The 26,216-nt window shown below is 40.0% G+C and overlaps 1 protein-coding gene across 1 annotated transcript in view; it reads left to right on the top strand.

Moving 5' to 3' along the window:
* The window catches only part of POLR2A (RNA polymerase II subunit A), a 33,390-nt gene that overhangs the window by 5,574 nt on the left and 1,600 nt on the right, over positions 1-26,216 (top strand). The window contains exons 2-29 of the mRNA XM_044675228.1: positions 9,455-9,587; positions 9,737-9,873; positions 9,961-10,134; positions 10,368-10,649; positions 10,762-10,923; positions 11,107-11,327; positions 11,603-11,735; positions 12,099-12,223; positions 12,337-12,547; positions 12,817-13,026; positions 13,113-13,281; positions 13,507-13,601; positions 13,806-14,009; positions 14,202-14,424; positions 14,838-15,021; positions 16,117-16,288; positions 16,429-16,534; positions 16,669-16,874; positions 21,595-21,819; positions 22,110-22,356; positions 23,023-23,123; positions 23,273-23,377; positions 23,459-23,641; positions 24,684-24,887; positions 25,099-25,285; positions 25,430-25,543; positions 25,827-25,976; positions 26,077-26,211. Of these exons, the coding sequence (XP_044531163.1) occupies positions 9,455-9,587; positions 9,737-9,873; positions 9,961-10,134; positions 10,368-10,649; positions 10,762-10,923; positions 11,107-11,327; positions 11,603-11,735; positions 12,099-12,223; positions 12,337-12,547; positions 12,817-13,026; positions 13,113-13,281; positions 13,507-13,601; positions 13,806-14,009; positions 14,202-14,424; positions 14,838-15,021; positions 16,117-16,288; positions 16,429-16,534; positions 16,669-16,874; positions 21,595-21,819; positions 22,110-22,356; positions 23,023-23,123; positions 23,273-23,377; positions 23,459-23,641; positions 24,684-24,887; positions 25,099-25,285; positions 25,430-25,543; positions 25,827-25,976; positions 26,077-26,211 (4,798 nt within the window). The remainder of the gene's footprint in view (positions 1-9,454; positions 9,588-9,736; positions 9,874-9,960; positions 10,135-10,367; positions 10,650-10,761; positions 10,924-11,106; positions 11,328-11,602; positions 11,736-12,098; positions 12,224-12,336; positions 12,548-12,816; positions 13,027-13,112; positions 13,282-13,506; positions 13,602-13,805; positions 14,010-14,201; positions 14,425-14,837; positions 15,022-16,116; positions 16,289-16,428; positions 16,535-16,668; positions 16,875-21,594; positions 21,820-22,109; positions 22,357-23,022; positions 23,124-23,272; positions 23,378-23,458; positions 23,642-24,683; positions 24,888-25,098; positions 25,286-25,429; positions 25,544-25,826; positions 25,977-26,076; positions 26,212-26,216) is intronic.

The following is a 26,216-nucleotide window of genomic DNA, read 5'->3' as shown; positions in this document are numbered from 1 at the left end:
AAGGAATAGGAAAGATAAATGTACCTGTGGCCATCACCACTCCTCCTGGATCGCTGCAGCACCCACTAGGGGGTGGTAGTGCCCACTTTGGGAATCACTGGGCTAGACAATGGGGGTTAAGTGACTAGCCCAGGGTCTCACAGCTAGGAAGTGTCTGAGGCCAGATTTGAACCCAGGATTTCCCATCTTTGGGCCTAGCTCTCAATCCACTGAGCCACCCAGCTGCCCCCTATAACCTTCTTCCATAGAATCTTAAAAATTAATTTTATTTTGTTGGTGGTACTCTTATGCATAGGCATAGCAAGCACATCAAGTATTTGCTGTCTGAGGCAATTTCTAGGCTCTTTTGTGCTGATTGATTTATATTGGTTAAACTTAGCAACATCTATTATTTCCCATTTTTCTTAGCAGCTAAATATGTCAGATTGAGTTGTCTCAATTTTACCCAAATTTCACTTTTATTCTTGAACTTTAGAATTGATTTTAATCTTTACTCTAATAAATTGGTGGTGGACTATACAAATATGGCTAATTTTGAAATTACCCCCATTTTAGTAACTAATCATCTCCTGTCAAGACATAATTTTATTTTTTGCAGTACCCCCCCCACACACACACACCCCTATCTTCTCAAAGATATCATTTATGAGTTATAGGCATGAAACACTTCATACAATATAGTCCAGAAATCCTTGACCTCTTGTTTCTTATTCCTGTTTTCTCACATATTTTTTGTGGTCCCATCTTTGATGAAAGTCACTGAATATTAGATTGTATGGTGACTTAATTTAGAGGTTCTAAGTTATTAAAAGAATTTCTCTACCTCCTAATTTCTGCAACAGATCTTTGTTATCATCTGCACTTATTTGCATGATGGGCTTATTGTAAAGGATCCTTACAAAGGCAATTCAAGATGACCAAAAGAATAGAGCTAGGGGAGGGGAAAAACTGTACAAATGAATATTTATTTATAGCTACTTCATTTGTAGTAGTGGGAAGCTATAAACAACATAATATTCAGTGGTTGTGGAATGGCTAAATTGTGGCAGATCGAGATATTGAGAAACTATTGTGCCATTTTTTAAAAAGTAGTCAATATGAAAAATACAAAAAATATGGAAAAGTTATATAAAGTGATATAGCAATGATAGCAGGATTATCCAACAATATACACATTGTGATTATAAAGTGGACAATGGCAGTAAAACTTTATAAGTATATAAATATATAATGGCAGTAAAACACAGAAGCAATCACTTTAAAATTTATATTTATTTTCTAATCAAAATGCAAATTGAACATTATGTTCTACTTGGGGTTCATTTCTATATTCAATTTATTTGTTTTTGTTGGATATATTACATTTTATAATAAAAACTACATTTAGGGGTTGTGGGAAGAAGACAGGGTGTTTAGATTCTAAAGGAGCCTCAATGATCTGGAACACACTCCAATAAAACAAAAAATGTGCCAGAAGAAGCAATTATAAAACCAAAGAAGAGTTATCATGGGGAGGTATCAGAGGAGTCAAGACCACCTACAAACACACATCCAAGTAAAGCTTTAAAATGTGCCAATTTTTAGAAAGAATAAGAATTACTTGTAGACTTCACCTTGCACACACGTGGAAAGATGGCAGAAATCATCCTGGGAGGGACAGTGACCCCTGAGGCAGGAGCTCAGCATAGAAAAGATTGGGGAAGGCCCAGAAACCAGGGGAAAAGGCCTAGACAGCCAATGCATGAGGCCCCTGGAGTCCCTGTAAGGGAGAAGCCTAGAGCCCCATGGTAAAGAGTCTAGCTTCCCAGCAAAAGAAAGAGTGAGAAGGCCTGCTGAGCCCAGTCAGGGAGGCAGCCATAAGTCCCACACTAGTAGGTGAGGAATCTCATTAGAGCTGGAGAGTTCTCACAGCATCATGGAAAAATTACATTAGTGGCAGTGCTGCCAAGAACTCTCAGCACAATAGAGGAGGGACCTAAGTAGCATCCTGGGAGGCTGGGCCTGCACAGCAGGAGACAAGGCCAACAAACAATTCCTATAGAAGAAGGGGCTGGTCTTGGTCACCACATTCAGGACCAACCAGGGCTTGTCTGTGCCATTCTGTGGAGCAGGATCAGATCCCCCCAACCTGTACACTGAGGCCACTGAGATTAGCATACCAAACAAAACATAGACTCTATTAGGAAATACTTTGTGACCTGAGAAATGGTCAAAATCTTAGGGAGGAGTGACCCCACAATCCCTAGGAGAGCCTCAGAAAAAAAATGAAACAAGAGAATACCTAGGAAAACTGACACCTTAGAACAAATGGTGGTTATTTAGGACTTGAATGCCTTGAAAATTAAAATGGACCAAATAGAAAAAGACTCCATGAGACTATGAAATATTAAAAGTTGGGGGTGGGGGGAGAAAATGTAATAAATGTATTATTAAACAACAAACACTTGGAATCCAGGCCAAGGAGAAATAAACACTTTTAAGGAAATAGATTTCCAAATATTCCTTATAAAAAGGTTAGAACATAGCCAAGAAAAACACAGAAAGGCACATTTTTTTCAATTGGAAGGTACTGTGCATGGGTGAATTATTTAAATAATAAACAACTGTCTTCTCAAATATGACAGGATTTAAGAATGGTTTTGTTCCATTTTGATAGTCCCATGAGAAGCTAGAAATGGGAGGAACAAGAAATTACACTTGGAAGAAAGGATGGGGAAAACACTGATATAATTGAGATGCGTGAGATGAAGAGTGTTGAACACAATTATATATCTTCCTCACACGCTCCCCTACACACACACACACACACACATTGGTGTGGAAAGACATTAAACTTTTAAAGGAAATAGGAAAAAAACAGAAGAATAGAGCAAGAGAGGGGAGACTTGGTTTTGGAATAGTCATAAGCAAACCAAACTCTAGTGTTGTAGAGGAATATTAAGGGGAAAAAAAATAAAAACCTGGAATCAGAGTCAAGCTAGAAGGAAGACAAGACCTTCCATAGAGCAGAAACAACTTTATAAGATCACAAGTGTCAAATAAACTCTACTGCCACCTTATTTGTTTCTTTTTAAAAAAAAAAAAAAAAAGGCAGGGAGCAAAGAGAAAAAAGCACAAGAAGAAAGAGTACAGGAACTGGACACTAACAATCATAACCACTTATGTGACTCAATTAAATTTATCTTGATAATGTATTTACAAGAAATATATTGGAAACAAAAGATTCACATATAGTTAAAATGAAAGGCTAAAGTACAATTGGTTTGGGTAAACTAAAAAACAGGTAGTGATCATGATTCCAGATAAAGCTTGTTTTAAAAAAAAAAAATCTGTAAGGAAATTACTTTTTGCCTAATGGCAATAGCTATTGGAAATGTTAATGGAATTGGACAAATAGTAAAACTATAGTACAGGGGAACCTTACCTTACCCCTTTTTAGACCTAGACAAATCTAATCACAAGATAAACAAGAAATAAGTTATACTTGACTAGAACTCTAGAAAAATTAGAAATGATAAGTCTCTGGTAATTATAAAGGGGCATCAACAGAAAGTTACTTATTTCTCAGCTTTCTTATTGTGCCTTTGAAAAATTGATATTGTTTTGGGACATAAAAATGTAAAAAAGTAAAAATCCTAAATATATAATTTATTGCTCATAACTCAGTTATAATGTCCTTAAATGCAGAATTTTAAAGTAACTGAAAATTAAACATCATTCTGAAGAACCGGTGGATCCAGAACCAGTAAGAAACAGGAAATAGTAGAAAAATCAGGAAGAAAATGACAATAATTAGACATACTAAAACTTGTAGGAGTGGAGGGGGCAGCTGGGTAGCTCAGTGGATTAAGAGCCAAGGCTAGCTTCAAATATGGCCTCTAGACACTTACAGCTCAGTGACCCTGGGCAAGTCACTTAACCCTCATTGCTTAGCCCTTACCATTCTTCTGTCTTGGAACCAATACACAGTATTGATTCTAAGGTGGAAGGTAAGAGTTTAAAAAAAAAAAAAAAAAAAACTTAAGGATATAACAAGGGATACTGCTAAAACAATTATTCGGGCAAATCTTGTATCTCAAGTTTCATTCAGAAAAGAGATAAAGAATAAATCAATGATTTGAGCAGACAACTTGAAAAAAACCTGAACAAGAAATCAAAACCCTTCAATTAAGCAAAAAAGTGGAAATTCTGAAAATTAATGAAGAGATAATAAAATCGAAAGCCAAAATCCCATTGAATTGATTTTTTTTTTTAAGTGCTTTTGGGCCAATAGGTGGGTAGCACAGTGGATTGAGCTCCAGGCCTGGAGTCCGGCAGACCTAGGTTCAAATTTGACCTCAGACAGCTTTGTGTGACCTCATTTGCCTGACATTGCCCTTCTGTCAGAGTTGTTGCTAAGACAGAAAGTAAAGGTTTTTAAGAAATAAAATCAATTTGGGGAATAGAAAATAGAACCTAATAAAAATCGATTAAGTTAATCCGATTTTTTTTAAAGAGAGAAAAAAACAGTGTAACATGAGTAGAAAAGGGGCAATTCACAACAATTGAAGAGGAAATGAAATTGTCAGAAAAGCTTCTTCAGTTACATGCTAATGAAACTCATCCCTTAGGGGAAAATAAATGCATACTTAAAATTTAAAGTACTCAGGTTAACAAAACAAGAAAGTCTCAAAGGAAAAAAACTCCAGGATCACATGTATTTACAAATATATTCTATCAGAAGGTTTAAGAATAATTCCAATATTACATAAACTTTTTGCTGTAAGAGAATATACTCTTGCTGTCTCCTGTTATAAATATATTCTTGATACCTAAACCAGTGAGAAACAAAACAAATAAAACCCTAACAATAATTCTAATGAGTATTAACTCAAATTTTTTAATTAGATATTAGCAAATAGGCTACAAGTTTATTAGGTTATACAGTATGATTGGCCTGCATTTATACCTGGAATTCAGAATTGGTTCAACATAAAGGGGAAAAAATTAATAAATAATAAAAACTGAATGATTATATTATTATACACTTGACTTTTAGAAAGCTTCCAGCACCTATTTCTATTTTAAAATACTAGGCTCAGGGCAGCTGGGTAGTTCAGTGGATTGAGAGCCAGGCCTAGAGACAGGAGGTCCTAAGTTCAAATCCGACCTCAGACACTTCCCAGCTGTGTGACCCTGGGCAAGTCACTTGACCCCCCATTGCCCACCCTTACCACTCTTCCACCAAGGAGCCAATACACAGAAGTTAAGGGTTTAAAAACAAACAAACAAAAACACTAGGCTCATAAGAATAAGATTTCTTTAATATAGTAAATAATATTTAAAACTGTGGGCAAATATTACATATAATGGGGAGAAGTTAGAGGCTTTTGAAATAAGATCACAAGTAAGGGAAGTATGGCAGTTATCTGTTTAGTAGTATTAAATATAGCAATAAGATAAAAAAAGATATCAAGGAATATCATGGATAAAGAGGGAACAAAATGATCGCTTTTTGCAGATGATGAGACAGTTTACTTAAATATTTCTAAAGAGAACTAAAATAAAACAAGTTACCAGAAAAACTCAACAAGAAAAAAAAAATAACTAAAAATATAAAAGATTGGGGAACATATCCACCAAGACATGCCCAGGAACTAACTATATGAATCCAGCTATGAAATTATTCAGAAATAAAGATGGATTCAGATAATTGGAGAAAATATTAATTATTTATGATTAAGTCAAGCCAATATGATAAAAACGAAAATACTGCCAAAATTCGTTTGCTTATTCAGTGCCGTGGCAATCAGACTATCAAAGAATTACTTTATAGAGAGAAAAGAAATAATAATGAAATTTATATGGAGGAACAAAAGGTCAAAAATAGTAAGAGTTATAATGAAAAAAATTATGAAGTAAACCCAGCAATACCTGATCTCAAACTATACTACAAATCAGTAATCATTAAAATGATTTGATATTGGTTAAGAAATAAAGTGATAGATCAGTGAACATTAATTACCTAATATGAAAACAAATGAGTACAGTAGTATTATGTTTGATAAACCTAAAGACCCCTGTTACTGGTGTAAAGACTTTGTATTTGACCAGAATCTGCTAGGAAAACTGAAATGTGGTTTTTTAGAAATTATGAGTAGATTAATATTTCATGCTGTATGCCAACAAACTCAAAATTAATAAATGATGAACACAAAAGATAACAGATGAGAGGTACAAGGAAGAAATTGTCTTGCCCTGTGGATAGGGCAAGAGTTAACGACCAGCAAGTAATAGAGAAGATCATAGAAGATAAAACAGACACTTTTGATTATATACAATTTTAGAGTTTTGTCACAAATTAAATGCAGTTAAAATTAAAAGAAAAGCAGATACCTGGGGAACAGTCTTGGCAACATCTGATGATTGTCTCTTATCCAAGATAAGTCAGCCTCCTACCCTGAAAAAGTGGATGTCCTCCCAAAATATGTATACACTTTGCTTGTTGATAACCACTTAGCTTATTTTTTTAAAGTATAGATGTCACAGTTATAGATTAGTATGATGTATGTAATTTTTATGTGTATGCCCAGTATAAAGAATGGATTCAAGTTTTAAAAGAGTAAGGACAATTTTCCAATATATAAATGGCCAAAGGAGATGTACAGGCATTTCTCTTTTTGTTTCTTTTTCTTTTTTTTTTTTTTTAATTACACATAGAAACAAATTTTGGATCTCTTCCCACCTCCTAAGGTAGTAATTCAATATAGGTTATACCAGTGCTGTCATGCAATGCATATTTCCATATTCCTCATGCTATAAAAGAAGACATATATTGCACATACAAGAAAAAACTCATGAAGTAAATAAAAGTGGAAAATGGTGTGCTTCAATCTGCATTTAGACTCTTGACAGTTCCTTCTGTGGCTAGCTATGGACAGCATTTTTCATCATGCCTTCCTTGGGAAGATTATCTTGGATCCTTTTGTTACTGATAATAATAGTCTTTCACTATTGTGGTCATTGTACAGTATTTCTATTATATATAGTATTCTGCTGGTTCTGGTTCTGCTCACTTTACATCGATTCATGTTTTTCCAGATTTTTCTCAACTCATCCTGTTTGCCATTTCTTAGGGCATAGTAGTATTCCATTACAACAATATACCACAACTTGTGCAGCCATTCCCCAATTGGTGGATATCCTCTCCGTTTCCAATTCTTTGCCACTATGAAAAGAGCTGCTATAAATATTTTTGTATACATAGAGCCTTTTCTCCTATCTTTGATCTCTTTGGGACACAAACCTCAGTAGTGGTATTGCTAGGTCAAGGGATATGCAGTTTTATGGCCCTTTAAGGCACTGTTCCAGATTGTTCTCCAGAATGGTTTTATCAGTTCAAAGCTCCACGACCCCTGGCACTCCACCAACAGGAGAGTCTCAGTTTTCCCATATCCTTCTAACATTTCTCATTTTCCTTTTTTGGCTATATTAGCCAATCTGATAGGTGTGAGGTGGTATCAATAGTGACTTGGAGCATTTTTTTTTTCATGTAACCATAGTTTTAATTTCTTCATCTGAGAACTATCTTGGAACACATTTTCCAAAGGAAGAAATTTAAGGTTCTACCCATATCAAAAATGATAAATGTTAGAAGGGTTACAGGGGGAAAAAGCATATTGGTACATCGTTTGTGGAATTATAGAGACATTGTAGAATGTTCATTTTTGGAACTATGCTCCCAAAGCTACTAAATTTTAACTCAATTGTACCATCATTTGACTTACACCTCAAAGATATCAAAGGAAAGGGATCCATATGTAGAAAAATATTTTCAGCAGCTCTCTCCATAGTAGCCAAAAACTGGGAAAAGACTTAAAAGAAAGAAAGGGGGGCAGCTGGGTAGCTCAGTGGATTGAGAGCCAGGCCTAGAGACGGGAGGTCCTAGGTTCAAATCCAGCCTCAGACACTTCCCAGCTGTGTGACCCTGGGCAAGTCACTTGACCCCCATTGCCTCTCTTACCACTCTTCCACCTATAAGTCAATACACAGAAGTTAAGGGTTTAATAAATTAGAAGGAAGGAAGGAAGGTCTTGAGAACTGATGAATGTAGTGATAAACCAAAAGTCCAGAGGACTGATGATGAAACATTAATCAATCTCCTGTAATGCGGAAAGAATTTTATTACTTAAAATTATTATTAAAGAATATCCTTTGTATATTTTGCTGTACTTGGCATATTTGTTTTAAGGGTTTGCTTTTTCATTAAAATTGTTTAGTGGGGGATATGGAAGAGAGATAAATGCTTGCATAAACAGGTAAAATTTTAAAAGGGAAACCTTCATCCTGTCCAAGATTACGAAATGACTGCCAAAGTCATATTTGCAGAAGACAAAATCAGAGCCAGAAACAAATCAGACTGCCCAGGGTCCATTAGATTTGTGTTTAAGCTGTTGAAGACCTGCGAATAGCTATTTTAGGCAAGTGGAGACCATGAGTAGATGGTTTTTCCTGAAGGAGGTGTGTGTAAAAAGAAACCGTTGTTTACATAATATTTAACTGTTTGTATTTATTCTGTATAATTTCTACATGTATATGTTATCTCTCCTGTTGGAATAGAAACAAGTTCCCCATGAGCTTCAAGCTTTTTGTTTTGTATTGTGTTGTTTGTTTTTTTTTTTGGTCACCAAGTAGTTTCTAACATGTGCTTTGTGAGATGCTTAATTATTTCATTTGATTCTTAGAACAACCTTCTGAGCTAAATTTACAACAAATATCCTTGTTTTACAAATGAGAAAACAGGCTTTAGAGTAAGTAAAAATCCCAAAACCAATAAGTGTGAAAAGCAGAATTCTCATCTGAATCTCCTATTTAGGTCCCAAGTTCTTTCCACTACATCATATTTATTTTTAAATATTTACTTTGTATATTTGAATGGCTTACTCTGTGAAAGGGAGGAGGAGGATGGTTAAAGGGTGGGAATGGAAGAGTTCAGGAAAGGTTTTTGTTTAGAATTGGGGGGAACTCTGCATGTGTTTAGGCAATGGAATGGGGGGAGGGGGAGCAAGCAGAAGGGAGCAGAGTCACCTATAGCCAAGCTCAGAGTTACAGAGGGAAAAACCCCAACAGTTTTCTTATCCCTAAACTGTGATAATTCTTGGGGCCAAGTGCATAGGTTGTTATATTCTAAGCCTTCTGGTTTAAATAAACAGTGACTAAAAGAGCCTGTGGCTTGGATTTCATTGAGACCCCTTTCAAAAACAAAGGTTTAAGACTTTTTTAAACCAGTTTTTGTTCTTTTTATGTGCTTTGCATATAGTAATTGCTTAATAATTACTTATTCCTCTCAGGTCCTCTTTATTCTGAAGTCTAATATAGAATTTTGTGTATTGATACATCTACTCACCCCTACTTTAGGAACTCCAGAATTAGGACATACTAATTAGTTATTATTTTTCTCTCTTCCTTCCCACAGAAACGGATGTCTGTGACAGAAGGTGGTATCAAGTACCCTGAGACAACAGAGGGGGGGCGCCCCAAGCTTGGGGGACTGATGGATCCTAGGCAAGGAGTCATTGAGCGAACAGGCCGCTGTCAGACATGTGCAGGCAAGTTCCAAAATATTAGGATCTAGGTGTTAAAAGGAAAAGGGCCTTAGTGGATTGTATTTTGGGTCATTGGGAAAAATAACAGCTGAGGGTCTGGAAACCTCTGAAAAGAGTGAGAATTTAAAGGCTGAATTTATCTGGTCCTGCAGGGAACATGACTGAATGTCCTGGCCACTTTGGACACATTGAGCTGGCTAAGCCTGTGTTCCATGTGGGTTTCTTGGTGAAGACAATGAAAGTTCTGCGCTGTGTCTGCTTCTTCTGTTCCAAGTTGCTTGTGGACTCAGTGAGTAGTGGAGTGGGCTCAGAGGCAGGAGCAGGGAAGGATAATTGGCAGTGCAGCCAATTGACCTCCCTACTCTTTCACCCTCAGAACAATCCAAAAATCAAAGATATACTGGGTAAGTCAAAAGGACAACCAAAGAAACGACTCACCCACGTCTATGACCTCTGCAAAGGCAAGAATATTTGCGAGGGAGGTGAGGAAATGGACAACAAGTTTGGGGTTGAGCAGCCTGAAGGTGATGAGGATCTAACCAAAGAAAAGGTAACAGCTGCTTTCTGGAGACCCTGAGGGAAGAAAGGGAATTTGGGAAAGAGATGGGGATCTAGCTACATGTGGAGGAGGTGAAGGTTGAGAATGAGGAATAAGGGAAGGACAGATCCAAGAAGGAGGGGAAAGGGAGGGACAAAATGAGATAGCCAGAGCTCTAGAGAAAAAAGCCAGAATGGTTAGTACTTCATGGTTCTGACCCATTTTACTGCCCTTTCCCCCTGCAGGGCCATGGTGGATGTGGAAGATACCAGCCTCGGATTCGGCGCACAGGATTGGAACTGTATGCAGAGTGGAAACATGTCAATGAAGACTCACAGGAAAAGAAAATCTTACTAAGTCCTGAGCGAGTACATGAAATTTTCAAGCGCATCTCTGATGAGGAGTGTTTTGTATTGGGAATGGAGCCACGTTATGCTCGGCCCGAGTGGATGATTGTCACTGTTCTCCCTGTGCCCCCTCTCTCTGTGCGGCCTGCTGTTGTCATGCAGGGCTCTGCCCGTAACCAGGTCAGAGGGTTAAAGGGCATCCAGGAATGGGGAGGAGAAAAGGGATGGTGGGAGAGTCCATCCATGCCTGAATCCCCTTAAGCCTGAAGCTTGTAGCTTCTCTTCTTCCCAGGATGACCTGACACACAAGTTAGCTGACATTGTGAAGATCAACAACCAGCTGCGGCGGAATGAGCAGAACGGTGCTGCTGCTCATGTGATTGCTGAGGATGTGAAGCTGCTGCAGTTCCATGTGGCCACCATGGTGGATAATGAGCTACCTGGGCTGCCCAGGGTGAGTGGAGCACATCCAAGATCTTGGGAATTCAGGAATGACTGGATGGAAAGAGTGGAAGAGTTCTTAGAAGGTGAAAGTAGCAGAGGGAAGAAGCATAGAGCAGAAGTTTCTAGGAAGTAGGAACTAAGAGGTCATAAGGATTGCTGAATTTGTTCTCCCACTTTGATCTTCTCCCCTCAGGCCATGCAGAAGTCAGGTAGGCCCCTCAAGTCCTTGAAACAGCGGTTGAAGGGCAAAGAAGGTCGAGTTCGTGGTAATCTGATGGGCAAGCGGGTAGACTTCTCAGCCCGTACAGTCATCACACCTGATCCTAACCTTTCCATCGACCAAGTGGGTGTGCCTCGTTCTATTGCCGCCAACATGACCTTTGCGGAAATTGTCACCCCTTTCAACATTGACAGGTGTGACCATAGGAGCCATGGGAGATTGGGATCATGGGTCCTGTAAGAGAAACAGTTAGGAAAATGTTGGGCAACCTTTCAGTGTCAAAAATGAATAATGTAGTGTGCTTTGTAAGGAGAGAGGGGGAGGGCATGGAATTAAGGAGGCATTAGTGATGCTCTTTCCCCTTTCAGAGGATACAGCTATCCTTAGGAAAGAAAGAGAAGTTTCTTTTGGTAAAAAGAGAGAACAGAGAAGACATTAGATTTTGAGCCATATCTTCCCCTGTGCTTAGGCTTCAAGAACTGGTTCGAAGGGGAAACAGCCAGTACCCTGGAGCCAAGTATATCATCCGAGATAATGGTGACCGCATTGATCTGCGCTTCCACCCCAAGCCTAGTGACCTTCACCTGCAAACTGGCTACAAGGTACTTGGTCAAATGCCTCTGTCCTTTTCCTTTTGCCCAGAATGATTTTTACACCCCAGAACAACTGGCCAGTCATGGGCATTGTCCAAGATATACTTACTACCGTGTGAAATAATTCATAAAGTATGGCTCTTATTTTCCATAGTTCATAGTGTTAGAAAGTTTTTGAGAAACTATTTTGTGCTACCCTCACCTATGAACCAGAGCATACTAGAAGCAATTAGCATTCGACAGTAGGTTTGTGGTAATGAGTGGTATGGATCAAGAAAACAGCTGAAGAAAGTAGGACAGAGAAAACATATAAGACCTGGGATTGCAAAATAGAAACAATATTGTTTTATTGACATTTCCCTTCTTCCTCAGGTAGAGCGTCATATGTGTGATGGGGACATTGTCATTTTCAACCGGCAGCCAACATTGCACAAGATGTCCATGATGGGTCATAGGGTTCGCATCTTGCCTTGGTCCACTTTCCGCCTAAATCTCAGGTCAGTCCAAGGATAACACACTTGAGTCCCTGAGAGAAATTAGGACTGGTGAAAAGAGGGCTAGAGTACTTTGGTTAGGTCCTAATCCAAATATTGCATACATGTTTTCCTAGTGTGACAACACCCTATAATGCAGACTTTGATGGGGACGAGATGAACCTGCATTTACCCCAGTCTCTAGAGACCAGAGCAGAGATCCAGGAACTGGCCATGGTGCCCCGAATGATCGTTACACCCCAGAGCAACCGGCCAGTCATGGGCATTGTCCAGGATACACTTACTGCCGTGCGAAAGTTCACCAAGAGAGATGTCTTCCTAGAGAGGGTGAGCTGTTTTGGAAGTATAAGGCCTGGATTTAGGAGAGTTGTATTGAGTTTGGGCTCAAAGCTATGTTCTTCTCTTCTTCTTCCTCTTATTTGTTTTTTGGGTTTTTTTGGTCAGTTGGCATTGATTAATTCTTATTCCTGCCATTGGTTAGGTTTTCTGCTTTTGGTGAAGTTGAAAGGCCCAAGAATTTGGGGCAAACCTCACGGGGTCTAGACCTATAGACTAAGGCTTTGCACAGAGCTTGAATCTTCCCTTTTCTCCCACAGGGTGAAGTGATGAACCTATTAATGTTCCTTTCAACATGGGATGGGAAGGTACCCCAACCAGCCATACTGAAACCCCGACCTTTGTGGACAGGAAAACAGATCTTCTCCCTTATTGTGCCTGGGCACATCAACTGTATCAGAACCCACAGCACTCATCCTGATGATGAAGACAGTGGCCCTTATAAGCACATCTCTCCAGGAGACACCAAGGTGGGAACCAAAAGCCAAGATTCATGAAAGGTGTGGGACTTGAAAATACAGTGGACCAAATTGCCAAATAACTGCTTTGTTCCTAGGTGGTAGTGGAGAATGGGGAGCTGATCATGGGTATTCTGTGCAAGAAGTCTCTAGGTACATCAGCTGGCTCACTTGTCCATATCTCATACCTTGAGATGGGCCATGACACTACCCGTCTCTTTTACTCCAACATTCAGACAGTCATCAATAACTGGCTTCTCATAGAAGGTGAGAATGGGGGAAGAGAGGCAGTGCCCCAACCATTGCTTTTTTTATCTAATGCTGTCTCTCCTTGCCGCTAGTTCTTTTTACACACTTCTTGGCTTTTTCTGGGTTTCATACCCACCCAGCATCTTACAGGGTCTTCCATACTGATTCCTCAGACTGGATAGCTTATCTCTACTGCACGGAGATAGTGGGGAAACTGTCTCTGATATTAATCATGAATCCTAGGTCATACCATTGGCATTGGGGACTCCATTGCTGATGCCAAGACCTACCAGGACATTCAGAACACCATCAAGAAAGCCAAGCAAGATGTAATTGAGGTGAGTGGAGAAGGAGATATCAAAGAAAGAAGTCTTTGTGAAAATGACAGGAATGTTACACATTAAAGAGGTTAAAAAAGAGGTTAAAGGAGAAAAAGAAGGAAGGAAAAGATATGGGAAAGTAGGAGCTGGTTTTTTATACCCAAGACATCTCTTTATTCTATGTCCCTCTCTTCCCTTACCTCCTAAAAAAAATTTCCGTAGGTGATCGAGAAGGCACATAACAATGAACTGGAACCAACCCCAGGAAACACCCTTCGCCAGACATTTGAGAACCAGGTGAACAGAATCCTCAATGATGCAAGAGACAAGACTGGCTCCTCTGCCCAGAAGTCCCTGTCTGAGTACAACAATTTCAAGTCCATGGTGGTATCAGGGGCTAAAGGTTCTAAAATCAATATCTCTCAGGTAAGGGAATGTTTTTGGGTTTTTTCCCCTTTATAGATAATGGGACTATATTGCTATTAGGGAAAAGAGAACCCAGGCAGGTGGGAGTAGAAGAGAGAGAGTTAGGGCTAAAGATGGAGGCAAAAGATCCTTATTCTTAAAAGAAGGATGCTAGATCTAATCTCACTTTCCCCCCCCCCCCCCAACCTTTAGGTTATTGCAGTTGTGGGACAGCAGAATGTAGAAGGCAAGCGGATTCCCTTCGGCTTCAAACACCGGACCCTGCCCCACTTCATCAAAGATGATTATGGTCCTGAGAGCCGAGGTTTTGTGGAGAATTCCTATTTGGCTGGTCTCACACCCACCGAGTTCTTCTTCCATGCCATGGGTGGGCGTGAAGGGCTTATTGACACTGCTGTCAAGACAGCTGAAACTGGTGAGGCCTTCACCTAATCCAGAAATCTTGGGTAGAACTGAGAATTATGGTTCCCTCATGATGAAATTTAGTTTTTTTCCCCATCCTCAGCAGCCCATGCAAAAATTTTCAGAGGCTGCTTGAAGCTATTGCTATATCACTTGACCATGAGTCTCATATAACAATATAAAGCAGAAATGTTCCCTTTTTGTTAATTTGGGAAGAGTTGAGGTTAAATATACTTTATACCAGAGGTATTTGGGAGATTTATTCTAGTTATCATCTACCTTCTAGAGATTCGGTCTCAGTCTATTAGAAAGATGCAATGGAGGTACTTCTAACCCCTGGGACTACTGACAAATAAATCCCTAGCACATAGGCTGGGAGTTGTAGTTCTGCCTCAAGCTTGCCTTGTGGCATCACATCCTTCTCAGGCTATATCCAGAGACGTCTCATCAAATCGATGGAGTCTGTGATGGTGAAATATGATGCAACAGTGCGCAACTCCATCAACCAGGTGGTACAACTACGTTATGGGGAAGATGGACTGGCTGGTGAAAGCGTAGAGTTCCAAAACCTGGCAACTCTCAAGCCTTCCAATAAGGCCTTTGAAAAAAAGTGAGTAAGCAAAGGTCTTAGGGGTGGCAGAGTATTGAGAACTACATATGGAATGAAACAATACTTGCTCTTTCTTGTACGATGCCTTTAAATTTTTCTTTGATTTTGAATTTAAACAAACATGAACATTTTAACATACAAAGAATAACAGAAAAGTAAATTGTATATGAAACAGCCTGATCTTTTAAGGTATTTTAACAATATTAACAAAACTCCTGTTTCATCTTTCTTTATGAATAAATTCTCACTTTTCTGAACTTTTTAATGTCACTGGCATTCTCTTTCTAAATTTTTTTTTCACTACTATCACTATGATCATTAGAGATAGCATGATGTGGTGGAGCTAACCTCAGAGCCAGGAAGACCTGGATTCAAGCCTTGTTCCTAACACTGGGGACTGGGATTTCCCTATAGTATCTTCTTGAGAATCTAAGTTGTAGAAAAAGTTTCATTCTGCATTGGTAGAGGGAATTTCCTCACTCTGAAGGCTCCCCATGCCAACAAAATAATAGGCCCAATCTGAAGATGTATCTCATTCCATGTCTTGTCACCTTTTTGCAAGAAGGTAGGAAGCATGCTCAGTCTTCTGAAGTCAAGATTATTTATCTGCTTTATTGATAATAGTTCTAAAGCCTCCGAGTTGATTTCCTTTATGTTGCTGTGGTTGTCTTGGTTCTGCTCACTCTCTCTATGGGAGCTTGCGAGCTTACTTTAATTTCTTACAGTGCAATATTCTATCACATCCCAATACCATAATTTGTTTCCCAGGTAATGGGCATATACTTTATTTTCACTTATTTGCTATGATGAAAAGTACTATTATGAATATTTTTGTACTTGTCTTTCCTTTCCCTCTCTAACTTCCTTGTGGCATCCTAGGTTATCATACCTCATTCTTTATGGCTCACTTTCATATGGCTAACCCATTACTGTGTGTTAGAAAAATGCTGATCGACAAACTTGTATTTAACAGAGGCAAAGTGATTTGCTCAGTGATCACACAGGACATTGATGATCTGTCCTGGTGGTTCAGCCTCTGGCTCCTCAGACTCTAGGGTACATCAATTTCTCTCTGTCTTTGGTCCTGTTGCACAGGTTTCGTTTTGACTACACCAATGAGCGAGCATTGCGACGCACTCTGCAGGAAGAATTAGTGAAGGATGTGCTGAGTAATGCCCACATCCAAAATGAGCTGGAACGTGAATTTGAACGAATGCGTGAGGACAGAGAAGTGCTTAGAGTCATCTTCCCTACTGGAGATAGCAAGGTATGATAAGGCTTTATGGCAGACTTGGTGAGACCAGAGGTAGGAATGAGGAAATATGACACAAAGGAACCTGGCTTGGGACTGGCATTTAGCCTCAGCTCAGTTCATTGGCAATCCTGTTACCACTCCTGTCTCCATAGGTGGTTCTCCCCTGTAACTTACTGCGTATGATTTGGAATGCCCAGAAAATCTTTCACATCAACCCCCGACTTCCCTCTGACCTGCACCCTATCAAGGTTGTAGATGGTGAGTAGCAAGTTCAGATCCCTTGCTTGGACTCTTGAAAAAATGGAGGGAGCAGAGGTAAATAAGTTGGACTGAGGCTGAAGGAGGGGGGCATTCCAGTCTGTCCTGATTTTCTCTCTTATTCCTTACTTCAGGTGTGAAAGAGTTGAGTAAGAAATTGGTGATTGTCAATGGAGAAGACCCTCTGAGCCGTCAGGCACAGGAAAATGCCACTCTGCTCTTCAATATTCACCTACGATCCACTCTATGCTCAAGACGCATGGCAGAGGAGTTCAGACTGAGTGGAGAAGCCTTTGATTGGTTACTAGGGGAGATAGAGTCCAAATTCAACCAGGCTATTGTGAGTACTACACCTCTTCCCACAGTCATCCTCTTTGGGGATTCCTAGGACAAACTTGTCCTTTTAAGGATTTTTCTAGAAGTTGAAATCTTTTGTTTTTACATCACCTTGATTTCCCAAAATATTATTCTAGCCTCCCCCAACCAGAGGGGGCATGCGTACACACACACACACACACACACACACACACACACACACACACACACACACACACACACACACACACACACACACACACACACACATGAATACTCTTTTTGAGGAGAAAAAGAAAGAAAGAAAAATAGTTCAGTAAAACTAACCCATCATATTGAAGTCCAACAGTGTATTAATTGTGCCACATGCATAGTCCTCTCATCTCTGCAGAGAGGGGAAGAAGATGTTCTCACATCACTTCTGAACAAGATTTGGTCATTAAAATTATGTATCATTCCATTTGAATTTTTTTTCTTTTCCATTTATACTTTTCTTTGTATACAGTATATGATTTTTCATCAGTTCACATCATGTATACTTCTATTCCATATATACATCATTTCACATTTGGCTCATTAATCTTTTACATTCATGTGTCAGAATTTATTGAGCCATTCCTCCGTTGATAGACTTCTGTTTTGTTCCAGTTCTTTACTACTACAGATGATTTCACCTTTCAAAAAGAGATAGAACCAACAAGGAGAAATTCTGATTCTTTAACAGGAAGTACCTGTTTGCTGGGATGTAAATGACCAATACCACCTTCTAGAATTTGTGATAGAGGAAAGGAAATTTGGGAATAATTTGACCATATACCTTAAATTTGGGGAAAGCAAATATAAGAGAGTCCTGAGCATAGATAGGAGCTCATGGATTAAAATTCTCCAGTGAATTTAGCCTGTGAAGGGGCAGCTGGGTAGCTCAATGGATTGAGAGTCAGGCCTAGAGACAGGAGGTCCTAGGTTCAAATCTGGCCTCAGACACTTCCCAGCTGTGTGACCCTGGGCAAGTCATTTGACCCCCACTGCCCACCCTTACCACTCTTCCACCTATAAGCCAATACACAGAAATTAAGGGTTTTAAAATAAAATAAAAGGAATTTAGCCTGTGGCAGATGGGATATAATCAAGAATAAAATTCTGAAAACATAGGGAAACAATTAGGAAGGAAAAATAGATTTTATCTGAAGAAACTTCATGTGAATGTACAGAAACTAAATAACTAACATAGATTTTTTAAAGACACATAGAAGATGAAAACCAGGTCATATAACCAAGGATGAACATACTGGCTATAGGAACCAGAGACAAAGACCAGTTGGATAGGAGTTAAAGTTGCATTGGGGGAAGGATGGGGAGGAGAGAGTTGCATAGGGAGAGCATATGGCCTAGGGGAGAATAATGCAACTTGTTTGGGGTGAATGGCTCCATTTTTATTTTGCTTGCTTTCTCTGCTAAAGAAAATGACTCTTTACAGGGAAATGACAGAACAAAAATGGTTAATGAGTTGGCAACAAAGATAGTAAGGCTCAAGTGAGAGTACCCAGCTGCCTTTGATATATTTAAGACCTCTGGCCCAAGTCAAGTACATATTATATACTAAAAGAAGTGGTACACGGGATTGCTAAATTACACTTAGTAATATTTGAAAGAGCATGGAAAACAGGAAAGGTGTGCCTCAAGATTGAAAAAGGGGGGGAGGGGGCAGCTGGATGGCTCAGTGGATTGAGAGCCAGGCCTAGAGACAGGAGGTCCTGGGTTCAAATCCGGCCTCAGACACTTCCTAGCTGTGTGACCCTGGGCAGGTCACTTGACTCCCATTGCCTAGCCCTATAACAAAAATAAAAAAAAATTAATACAGAAGGATATATATAAAAGATATTAGGGTTTAAAAAAAAAAAAAAGATTGAAAAAGGGCAAACATTCTAATTTCCAAAAATAAGGAAAGCAGCAGAGTCTATTAATTAAGAGACCAAAAAACTGGACTTCAGTTCCTGAAAAAAAATTTACTCAAATAGATAAAGGGGTCACTAATATATTTCCTAGTTACATTTTTTTTTTTTTTTTTTTTTTTTAACCCTTGTACTTCGGTGTATTGTCTCATAGGTGGAAGAGTGGTAAGGGTAGGCAATGGGGGTCAAGTGACTTGCCCAGGGTCACACAGCTGGGAAGTGGCTGAGGCCGGGTTTGAACCTAGGACCTCCCGTCTCTAGGCATGGCTCTCAATCCACTGAGCTACCCAGCTGCCCCTTCCTAGTTACATTTTAATCTGGTTCAGGTCACATGTTTTGATACTTCTGCTATAGAGATTAATAGCAAAACTGTGGAGAAGAGAGACGGCAACTAGATGATAACACAATTAAATGGTTTCAGAAGTAGTAAACTCAGGGTAATTTTTATTGATTCATTGTTAATATGGCAGAAGATCTCCAGTGGTATACTCCAGGATCTGTGCTGCTTAACATTGTTATCAGTGATATATAAAAACAAGCCAGGCATGATTCTCAGACTTGTAAATCATTCTAAAATAGGAGAGATGGCTCTCCTATGTTACAGTGATAGATCAAAAAGACAAGCTAAGCTAAAACATAGGGTTGAATTTATTTACATGAAATTCTGTAGAGATGCATGAAAAGTTTTATAATTGGAAATCAATCACAAGTGAAAGTATATGGAAAAGATCTACGGGTTTTAGTTGGCTATATGAGCTCACTAAGACACATTAGTGGTGTGATATATTAGTGAGAAAAGTTACTCTGATCTTAGGCTACATTAAAAAGAGGCCTAGCTTCCAGCAGTGAGGAAATGGTGGTCCCTCTGTTTTCTGCTCTATTCAGATTTCATATTGAAGTACTATGTTCTGGACACCACTGTTGAAGAAGGACATTAAAAAGCTAGGATGAGAAAAGGCCTGAGTCCATGTCATATAATGGATTAAAGGGGGCAGCTGGGTAGCTCAGTGGATTGAGAGTCAGGCCTAGAGATGGGAGGTCCTAGGTTCAAATCTGGCCTCAGACACTTCCCAGCTGCATGACCCTGGGCAAGTCACTTGACCCCTATTGCCTACCGTTACCACTCTTCTGCCTAGGAGCCAATACACAGAAGTTAAGGGTTTAAAATTTAAAAAAAAAAAAAAAGCTTATAATATAATGGCTTAAAGGAACTGGGAATGTTTATCCTAGAGAAGAAGACTCAGGGAATGTGATTGCTGTCTTCATTATTTGAAGGGTTTTCATGTGCAAGAGGGAGCAACCATTCTCTGAGCTTAGAGGGCTCAAATGTTAGAGAAACCTTCCATTCAATTCAGACTCTCTAGAGGTGGGAATAGGCTACTACCAAAGATGATAGTGGTTGCCTTTCCTCATGTTTTCAAATAGATGCTGAGTAACCACTTGCTACCTATGTTGTAATAGAGATTCCTTCCTGTTAGACTAAATGGCCACTGAGGTCCTCTCCTACCTCTCAAGTGATGTGATTATGTAGAATAGTACTGCTTTAAATATTTTGGTCTAATTGGCCCTTTCCCTCCTATCTTTGACAACATTTAAGATACCTAGCAAGTGGGATCCCTGAGTCAAGGGATATGAACATTTTTATCATTTTTGGTCTTTTTCCAAAATGGCTTACAGCTCCACTAGTAGTGTATTAGTGTACCTGTCTTTCTACAGCCCCTCCAGCACTGACTCTGAGGATCTCAGTGGTAAAAATAATAGGAGCAGGGTGTAATACAAGTATAGATAGGATTCATACTCAGCAAGCCTTTCTAATGCACTGCACTCTCTTTGTAGATATTTTATTTTTATTTTTATCAATTACATGTAATAACAGATTTCCACATGTTATTCAAAGTTATATGTTCCAAATTGTCTCCCTCCCCCTTCCCAGAGCTGGCAAGCAATTTGATCTGGGTTATAGGTATATTATCATGCAACACATTTCCATATTATTCATTTTTGTAAGAAAATAACCATAGAAAACCAAAACCCAAATAAACTAAAGTGAAAAATCATATGCTTTGATCTGCATTCCCACTCTTAACAGTTTCACACTCTTGCAAAGTACTATTTTTTATCTTTGAAAATTTTATTTAATTAATAAATTTAGGATATTTTTCCATGGTTAGAAGATTCGTTGCAGAGTACTATTTTAGATGCTAAGAAAAAATATGGAATTGGGATCCAAAAATTTAACCTGTATTAGAGAAACTCATAATGGCTTACAAATGCATAATGCTTCACTGTTTGATTTTCATTACAAACTATTATATTTAGATAGAACCCCGTTTAATAGTTGAGGAAACTGAGATTTAGAGATGTGTTTTGTCCAAAGAAGGCCTATGGTAAACTTTTTATAATATAACTTTGTACATTTATAATATGGCTTTGTACGTTTGTGATCACACACATACTGTGTGCATCTCTTCCCTCTTTCCCTTCCTCACTCCCCAACAGTGCTTTGCACATAGGCACTTGAAGATTTAAATAAAAGAGTAGAACAGTACACAGAAACAAGCAATGCATGTCAGGTGCTAGAAAGTAGTCTGTAACTGAAGAATGCTTGCGGGAAAATCCATGAAGGTTTTGATTTGTTTATGCCCTTTGTTCTTTCTGGACTCCCAATCCAAGTTTTTTAAAGAGTTTGGAGAAGGGAATGGAGAGCTACATCTTCTTTGACTTGTCGGTGAGATGAAATAAAGATTAGTTTCATATTTCATTCTGTTAACATTGATTTTTCCTACCCACCAGGCCCATCCTGGGGAGATGGTGGGAGCTCTAGCAGCCCAGTCCTTGGGGGAGCCTGCCACTCAGATGACCTTGAACACTTTCCACTATGCTGGTGTGTCAGCCAAGAATGTGACACTGGGTGTGCCTCGACTCAAGGAACTTATCAACATTTCTAAAAAGCCCAAGACACCCTCTCTTACTGTGTTCTTGTTGGGTCAATCAGCCCGTGATGCTGAGAGAGCCAAGGTAGGATTGGGAAGTCAGGGAAACCACTGACTGCAGCTCAGAGGAATAACAAAATCTACCTGTTATAGAAGGCATTTGAAATTCTTTCCAAGCATTGGTGGCCATTGTAGACCTTTATCATCAAATTTGATGCTAGATTCAGCCATGGGTTCAGTGTAATAAAATTTCTAAGCTTTGGGTATTGGGATGCTTTCATCTCCAGCTCTTTTTCCACATTGGTGATAAATAACTGGGTTCCACAGCTCTGTTACAGTAGGATCATCCATGTTCCTGTACTTTGTGCATCCTAGGACATCCTGTGCCGTCTGGAACACACAACTCTGAGGAAAGTGACAGCTAACACTGCTATCTACTATGACCCTAATCCCCAGAGCACAGTAGTAGCAGAGGATCAGGAATGGGTCAATGTCTACTATGAGATGCCTGATTTTGATGTTGCCAGAATTTCACCCTGGCTGCTGCGAGTTGAGCTAGACCGTAAGCACATGACAGATCGAAAGCTGACTATGGAACAGATTGCTGAGAAAATAAATGCAGGTGAGCATAGAAAATTGGCATGCGACATCTGCAGTCTGGTTAGAGCCATCAGAGTGGGAGACACCATCCTTGTCCTTGACATTCTGGAGCCCTGCTTACATTAACTTCTAGTCTGAGTGGTATTTATCATCCTCTTACATTCCTTCTTATGATTTCCATAAAAACATTTGATTTTAATCCCTTCCTCAGCTATCTCTTTTCCAGACTTAACATTTTCTGCCCCATTCCTCACAATTAATTGTTCAGGTTACTTGGTGTGGGTTCTTAAAAGTAAGAGAAAAGACCTAGTTTTCTACATGACATGAGAAAGGAGGGGCAGAAAGAGGAGTGAAAGGAATGACTGTTAAAGAAGCTCTGGGGGGCAGCTGGGTAGCTCAGTGGATTGAGAGTCAGGCCTAGAGACGGGAGGTCCTAGGTTCAAATCCAGCCTCAGACACTTCCCAGCTGTGTGACCCTGGACAAGTCACTTGACCCCCATTGCCCACCCTTACCACTCTTCCACCTATGAGCCAATACACAGAAGTTAAGGGGTTTAAAAAAAAAAATAAGCAGCAGCAGCTCTGGGGAGGGTAAAGAGGTCTGTTGATAAAAGCAAGAAGAGCAGACAGGAAAGGCACGTGGGGGTGGGAAGAACTCTCAACCTTAAAGACAACTTGATATTAACAGGTTTTGGTGATGACTTAAACTGCATCTTCAATGATGACAATGCAGAGAAGCTGGTTCTCAGGATTCGAATCATGAACAGTGATGAAAACAAGATGCAGGAGGTAACAAGGATTGAGGGAACTTGGATATGTTGGTCCCTAAGTAGATTAACGGACCTGTGGGTTGCCCAGAGATTTGGAAAGTTGGGTATGAAAGTCTATGAAAGGATACCAGAACAATTTGGACATAACTTTCCTTTTTTACTCCATAGGAAGAGGAAGTGGTGGATAAGATGGATGATGACGTCTTTCTGCGTTGCATTGAGTCCAACATGCTGACTGATATGACATTGCAGGGTATTGAACAAATCAGCAAGGTACTACCTCTAGTCACCATCTCTCATTAGTTTCCCTTGCTTTCCCTATCACCTTCTAATCTCACCCTCTCTTTTCCCTAGGTGTACATGCACTTGCCCCAAACAGACAATAAGAAGAAAATCATCATCACAGAAGATGGAGAGTTCAAGGCATTACAGGAATGGATTCTAGAAACAGATGGAGTGAGTCTGATGCGTGTATTGAGTGAGAAGGATGTGGACCCTGTACGAACTACGTCCAATGATATCGTGGAGATATTCACGGTAAGGAGCCTCCTGTTGGGTTTGCCTTGAATTCTTGATTGTATTCATAGATTTTTTAGGAAGGATATGATCATAGTTATCCTAACTACATTAGAATGTTATGCTGAAGAAATGTTATTCTGAAGTCTAATTCTTCCTCCTTGCCAAAAAATGATTGAAGCTCTTTTTTTTTTTTTTTTTTTTTTTAATTTAAATTTTAATTTTAAACCCTTAACTTCTGTGTATTGGCTTCTAGGCAGAAGAGTGGTAAGGGTAGGCAATGGGGGTCAAGTGACTTGCCCAGGGTCATACAGCTGGGAAGTGTCTGAGGCTGGATTTGAACCTAGGACCTCCCATCTCTAGGCCTGGCTCTCAATCCACTGAGCTACCCAGCTGCCCAATTGAAGCTCATTTTTATTCAAGTTATGAATGGTTTTCATGCTTTTTGTCTTCCTCCTTTATTTGCATTACTTCCACAATGTCTCTGCCTCAGGGAAACATTTCATGATCTGATAGAAAAAGGAGAGAGAAATAGGGAGCAAGTGTTGTCTATCCACCCCTCAGTGAATCTGGCTTGATATTCCATTTATCTTTTAATTATATTCATATTTTGCTGTTTAATTGTTTTCAGTCGTGTCAAGCTCTTCTTGGGGTTTTCTAGGCAAAGATCCCAGAGTGGTATACCATTTCTCCAGCTTATTTTACAGATTAGGAATTGAAGTAAAACAAGTTTAAGTGACTTGCCCAGGGTCACACAATATTTAAGTGTCTAACGTCAGATTTGAATTAAAGAAGATGAGTTTTCCAAGCTCAGTGCTCTTAACTACTATGCCACCTAACTGCCCATTATCCATAAAGGGTTCTCCTTTCATTTTGAGTCTCTCGTTATCTCCTAATCTATCCTCAGTAGGTCTAGAAGCAGAGCAGAGCCAATTCATTCAGCTAGTTGGCTACAATATGCCACAAACACTGTGCTAGGAAATAGGGCTATAAAGACAAAAGTGAAATGCTGGGTAGCAGGGTGTAGCATTCTGAATCCTAACTCCCTGCTTGCCTTGCACAGGTTCTGGGCATTGAGGCTGTGAGGAAGGCATTAGAGCGGGAACTGTATCATGTGATCTCCTTTGATGGTTCTTATGTCAACTACCGACATTTGGCTCTACTTTGTGATACCATGACCTGCCGTGGGCACTTGATGGCCATTACCAGGCACGGTGTCAACCGGCAAGACACAGGACCCCTCATGAAATGTTCCTTTGAAGAGACGGTAATGGCTGATACTTTTGGGGGAAAGTGGAAGAATGGGTAGGCAGGAAGCCTTGCAGATATTGAGGGGTATGAATAAAGAAGAAGAGAACCATTTAATTCTTCAGTCTCTTCAGTGACTAGGGATGGGTGATTGGACTTGGGGACTATTAAGCTGCTTTGTAACAATACTAAATGTCCCAAGCTTTTTAAACTCTCTGGTCCTCCCTCAGGTGGATGTGCTGATGGAAGCTGCAGCTCATGGAGAGAGTGACCCTATGAAGGGTGTGTCCGAAAACATCATGTTGGGCCAACTGGCCCCTGCTGGCACAGGCTGCTTTGACCTTTTATTGGATGCTGAGAAATGCAAGTATGGCATGGAGATCCCCACAAACATTCCTGGCCTGGGAGCAGCTGGACGTGAGTATTTTGGGGCAAGTAGGGTACCATAGGATTCTTGGATTTGGGAGATTTGGAATTGGGTCAGAAAGCCCAAGTCCCAAGGGAGGACCTCAGAACCTGACTTTTATTATGTTTTTTGTTTGTTTGTTTTTTTTTTATCAGCTACTGGCATGTTCTTTGGCTCAGCCCCCAGTCCCATGGGAGGCATGTCTCCAGCTATGACACCCTGGAATCAAGGGGCTACCCCTGCCTATGGAGCCTGGTCCCCTAGTGTTGGTGAGTAGCCCCAACCCAAGGAATGAGTTGAATGAACCTCCCTCTAGGCCATGCATGTCCCAATAGGGCACAAATCTCCAATAAAAACGTGCTTGCCAAAACTGTTCACCAGGGGCTGATTTTGAATGAATTAGGGTGTGGGTGATATTGGGGGAGAATGAAAATGGAGTAATTGGGAGAGGAAAGGAGCCCAAAAGCAGTGATTGAGGGGTGAAGAATGTGTGGAATTTACTCTTTGGCCCTAACTTTAGTTTTGTTGGGGTATTTTCCTCTCTGAATGCAGGGAGTGGGATGACTCCTGGAGCTGCTGGCTTTTCTCCCAGTGCTGCATCAGATGCCAGTGGCTTTAGTCCTGGCTACTCCCCAGCCTGGTCCCCTACACCTGGCTCCCCAGGATCTCCAGGCCCTTCGAGCCCTTATATTCCTTCACCAGGTAAGTATACACTCCAGGATTCAAGTTCAGATCTTTACGTACCTCTTCTGGGTCAGTATTTTGTTCATGCTTATTGCCCATCTTGTCTCCTTTTCCACAGGTGGTGCCATGTCTCCCAGCTATTCACCAACATCTCCAGCCTATGAGCCTCGATCACCAGGGGGTTATACCCCTCAGAGTCCTTCCTACTCCCCCACCTCTCCCTCCTACTCCCCCACATCTCCCAGTTACCCCCCCTCC

Source organism: Gracilinanus agilis, chromosome 4, assembly GCF_016433145.1.
Source record: "Gracilinanus agilis isolate LMUSP501 chromosome 4, AgileGrace, whole genome shotgun sequence".
NCBI lineage: Eukaryota > Metazoa > Chordata > Mammalia > Didelphimorphia > Didelphidae > Gracilinanus > Gracilinanus agilis.
Note: the sequence above shows the minus strand (reverse complement) of the source record. Positions and strands in the feature narration are given on the sequence as shown.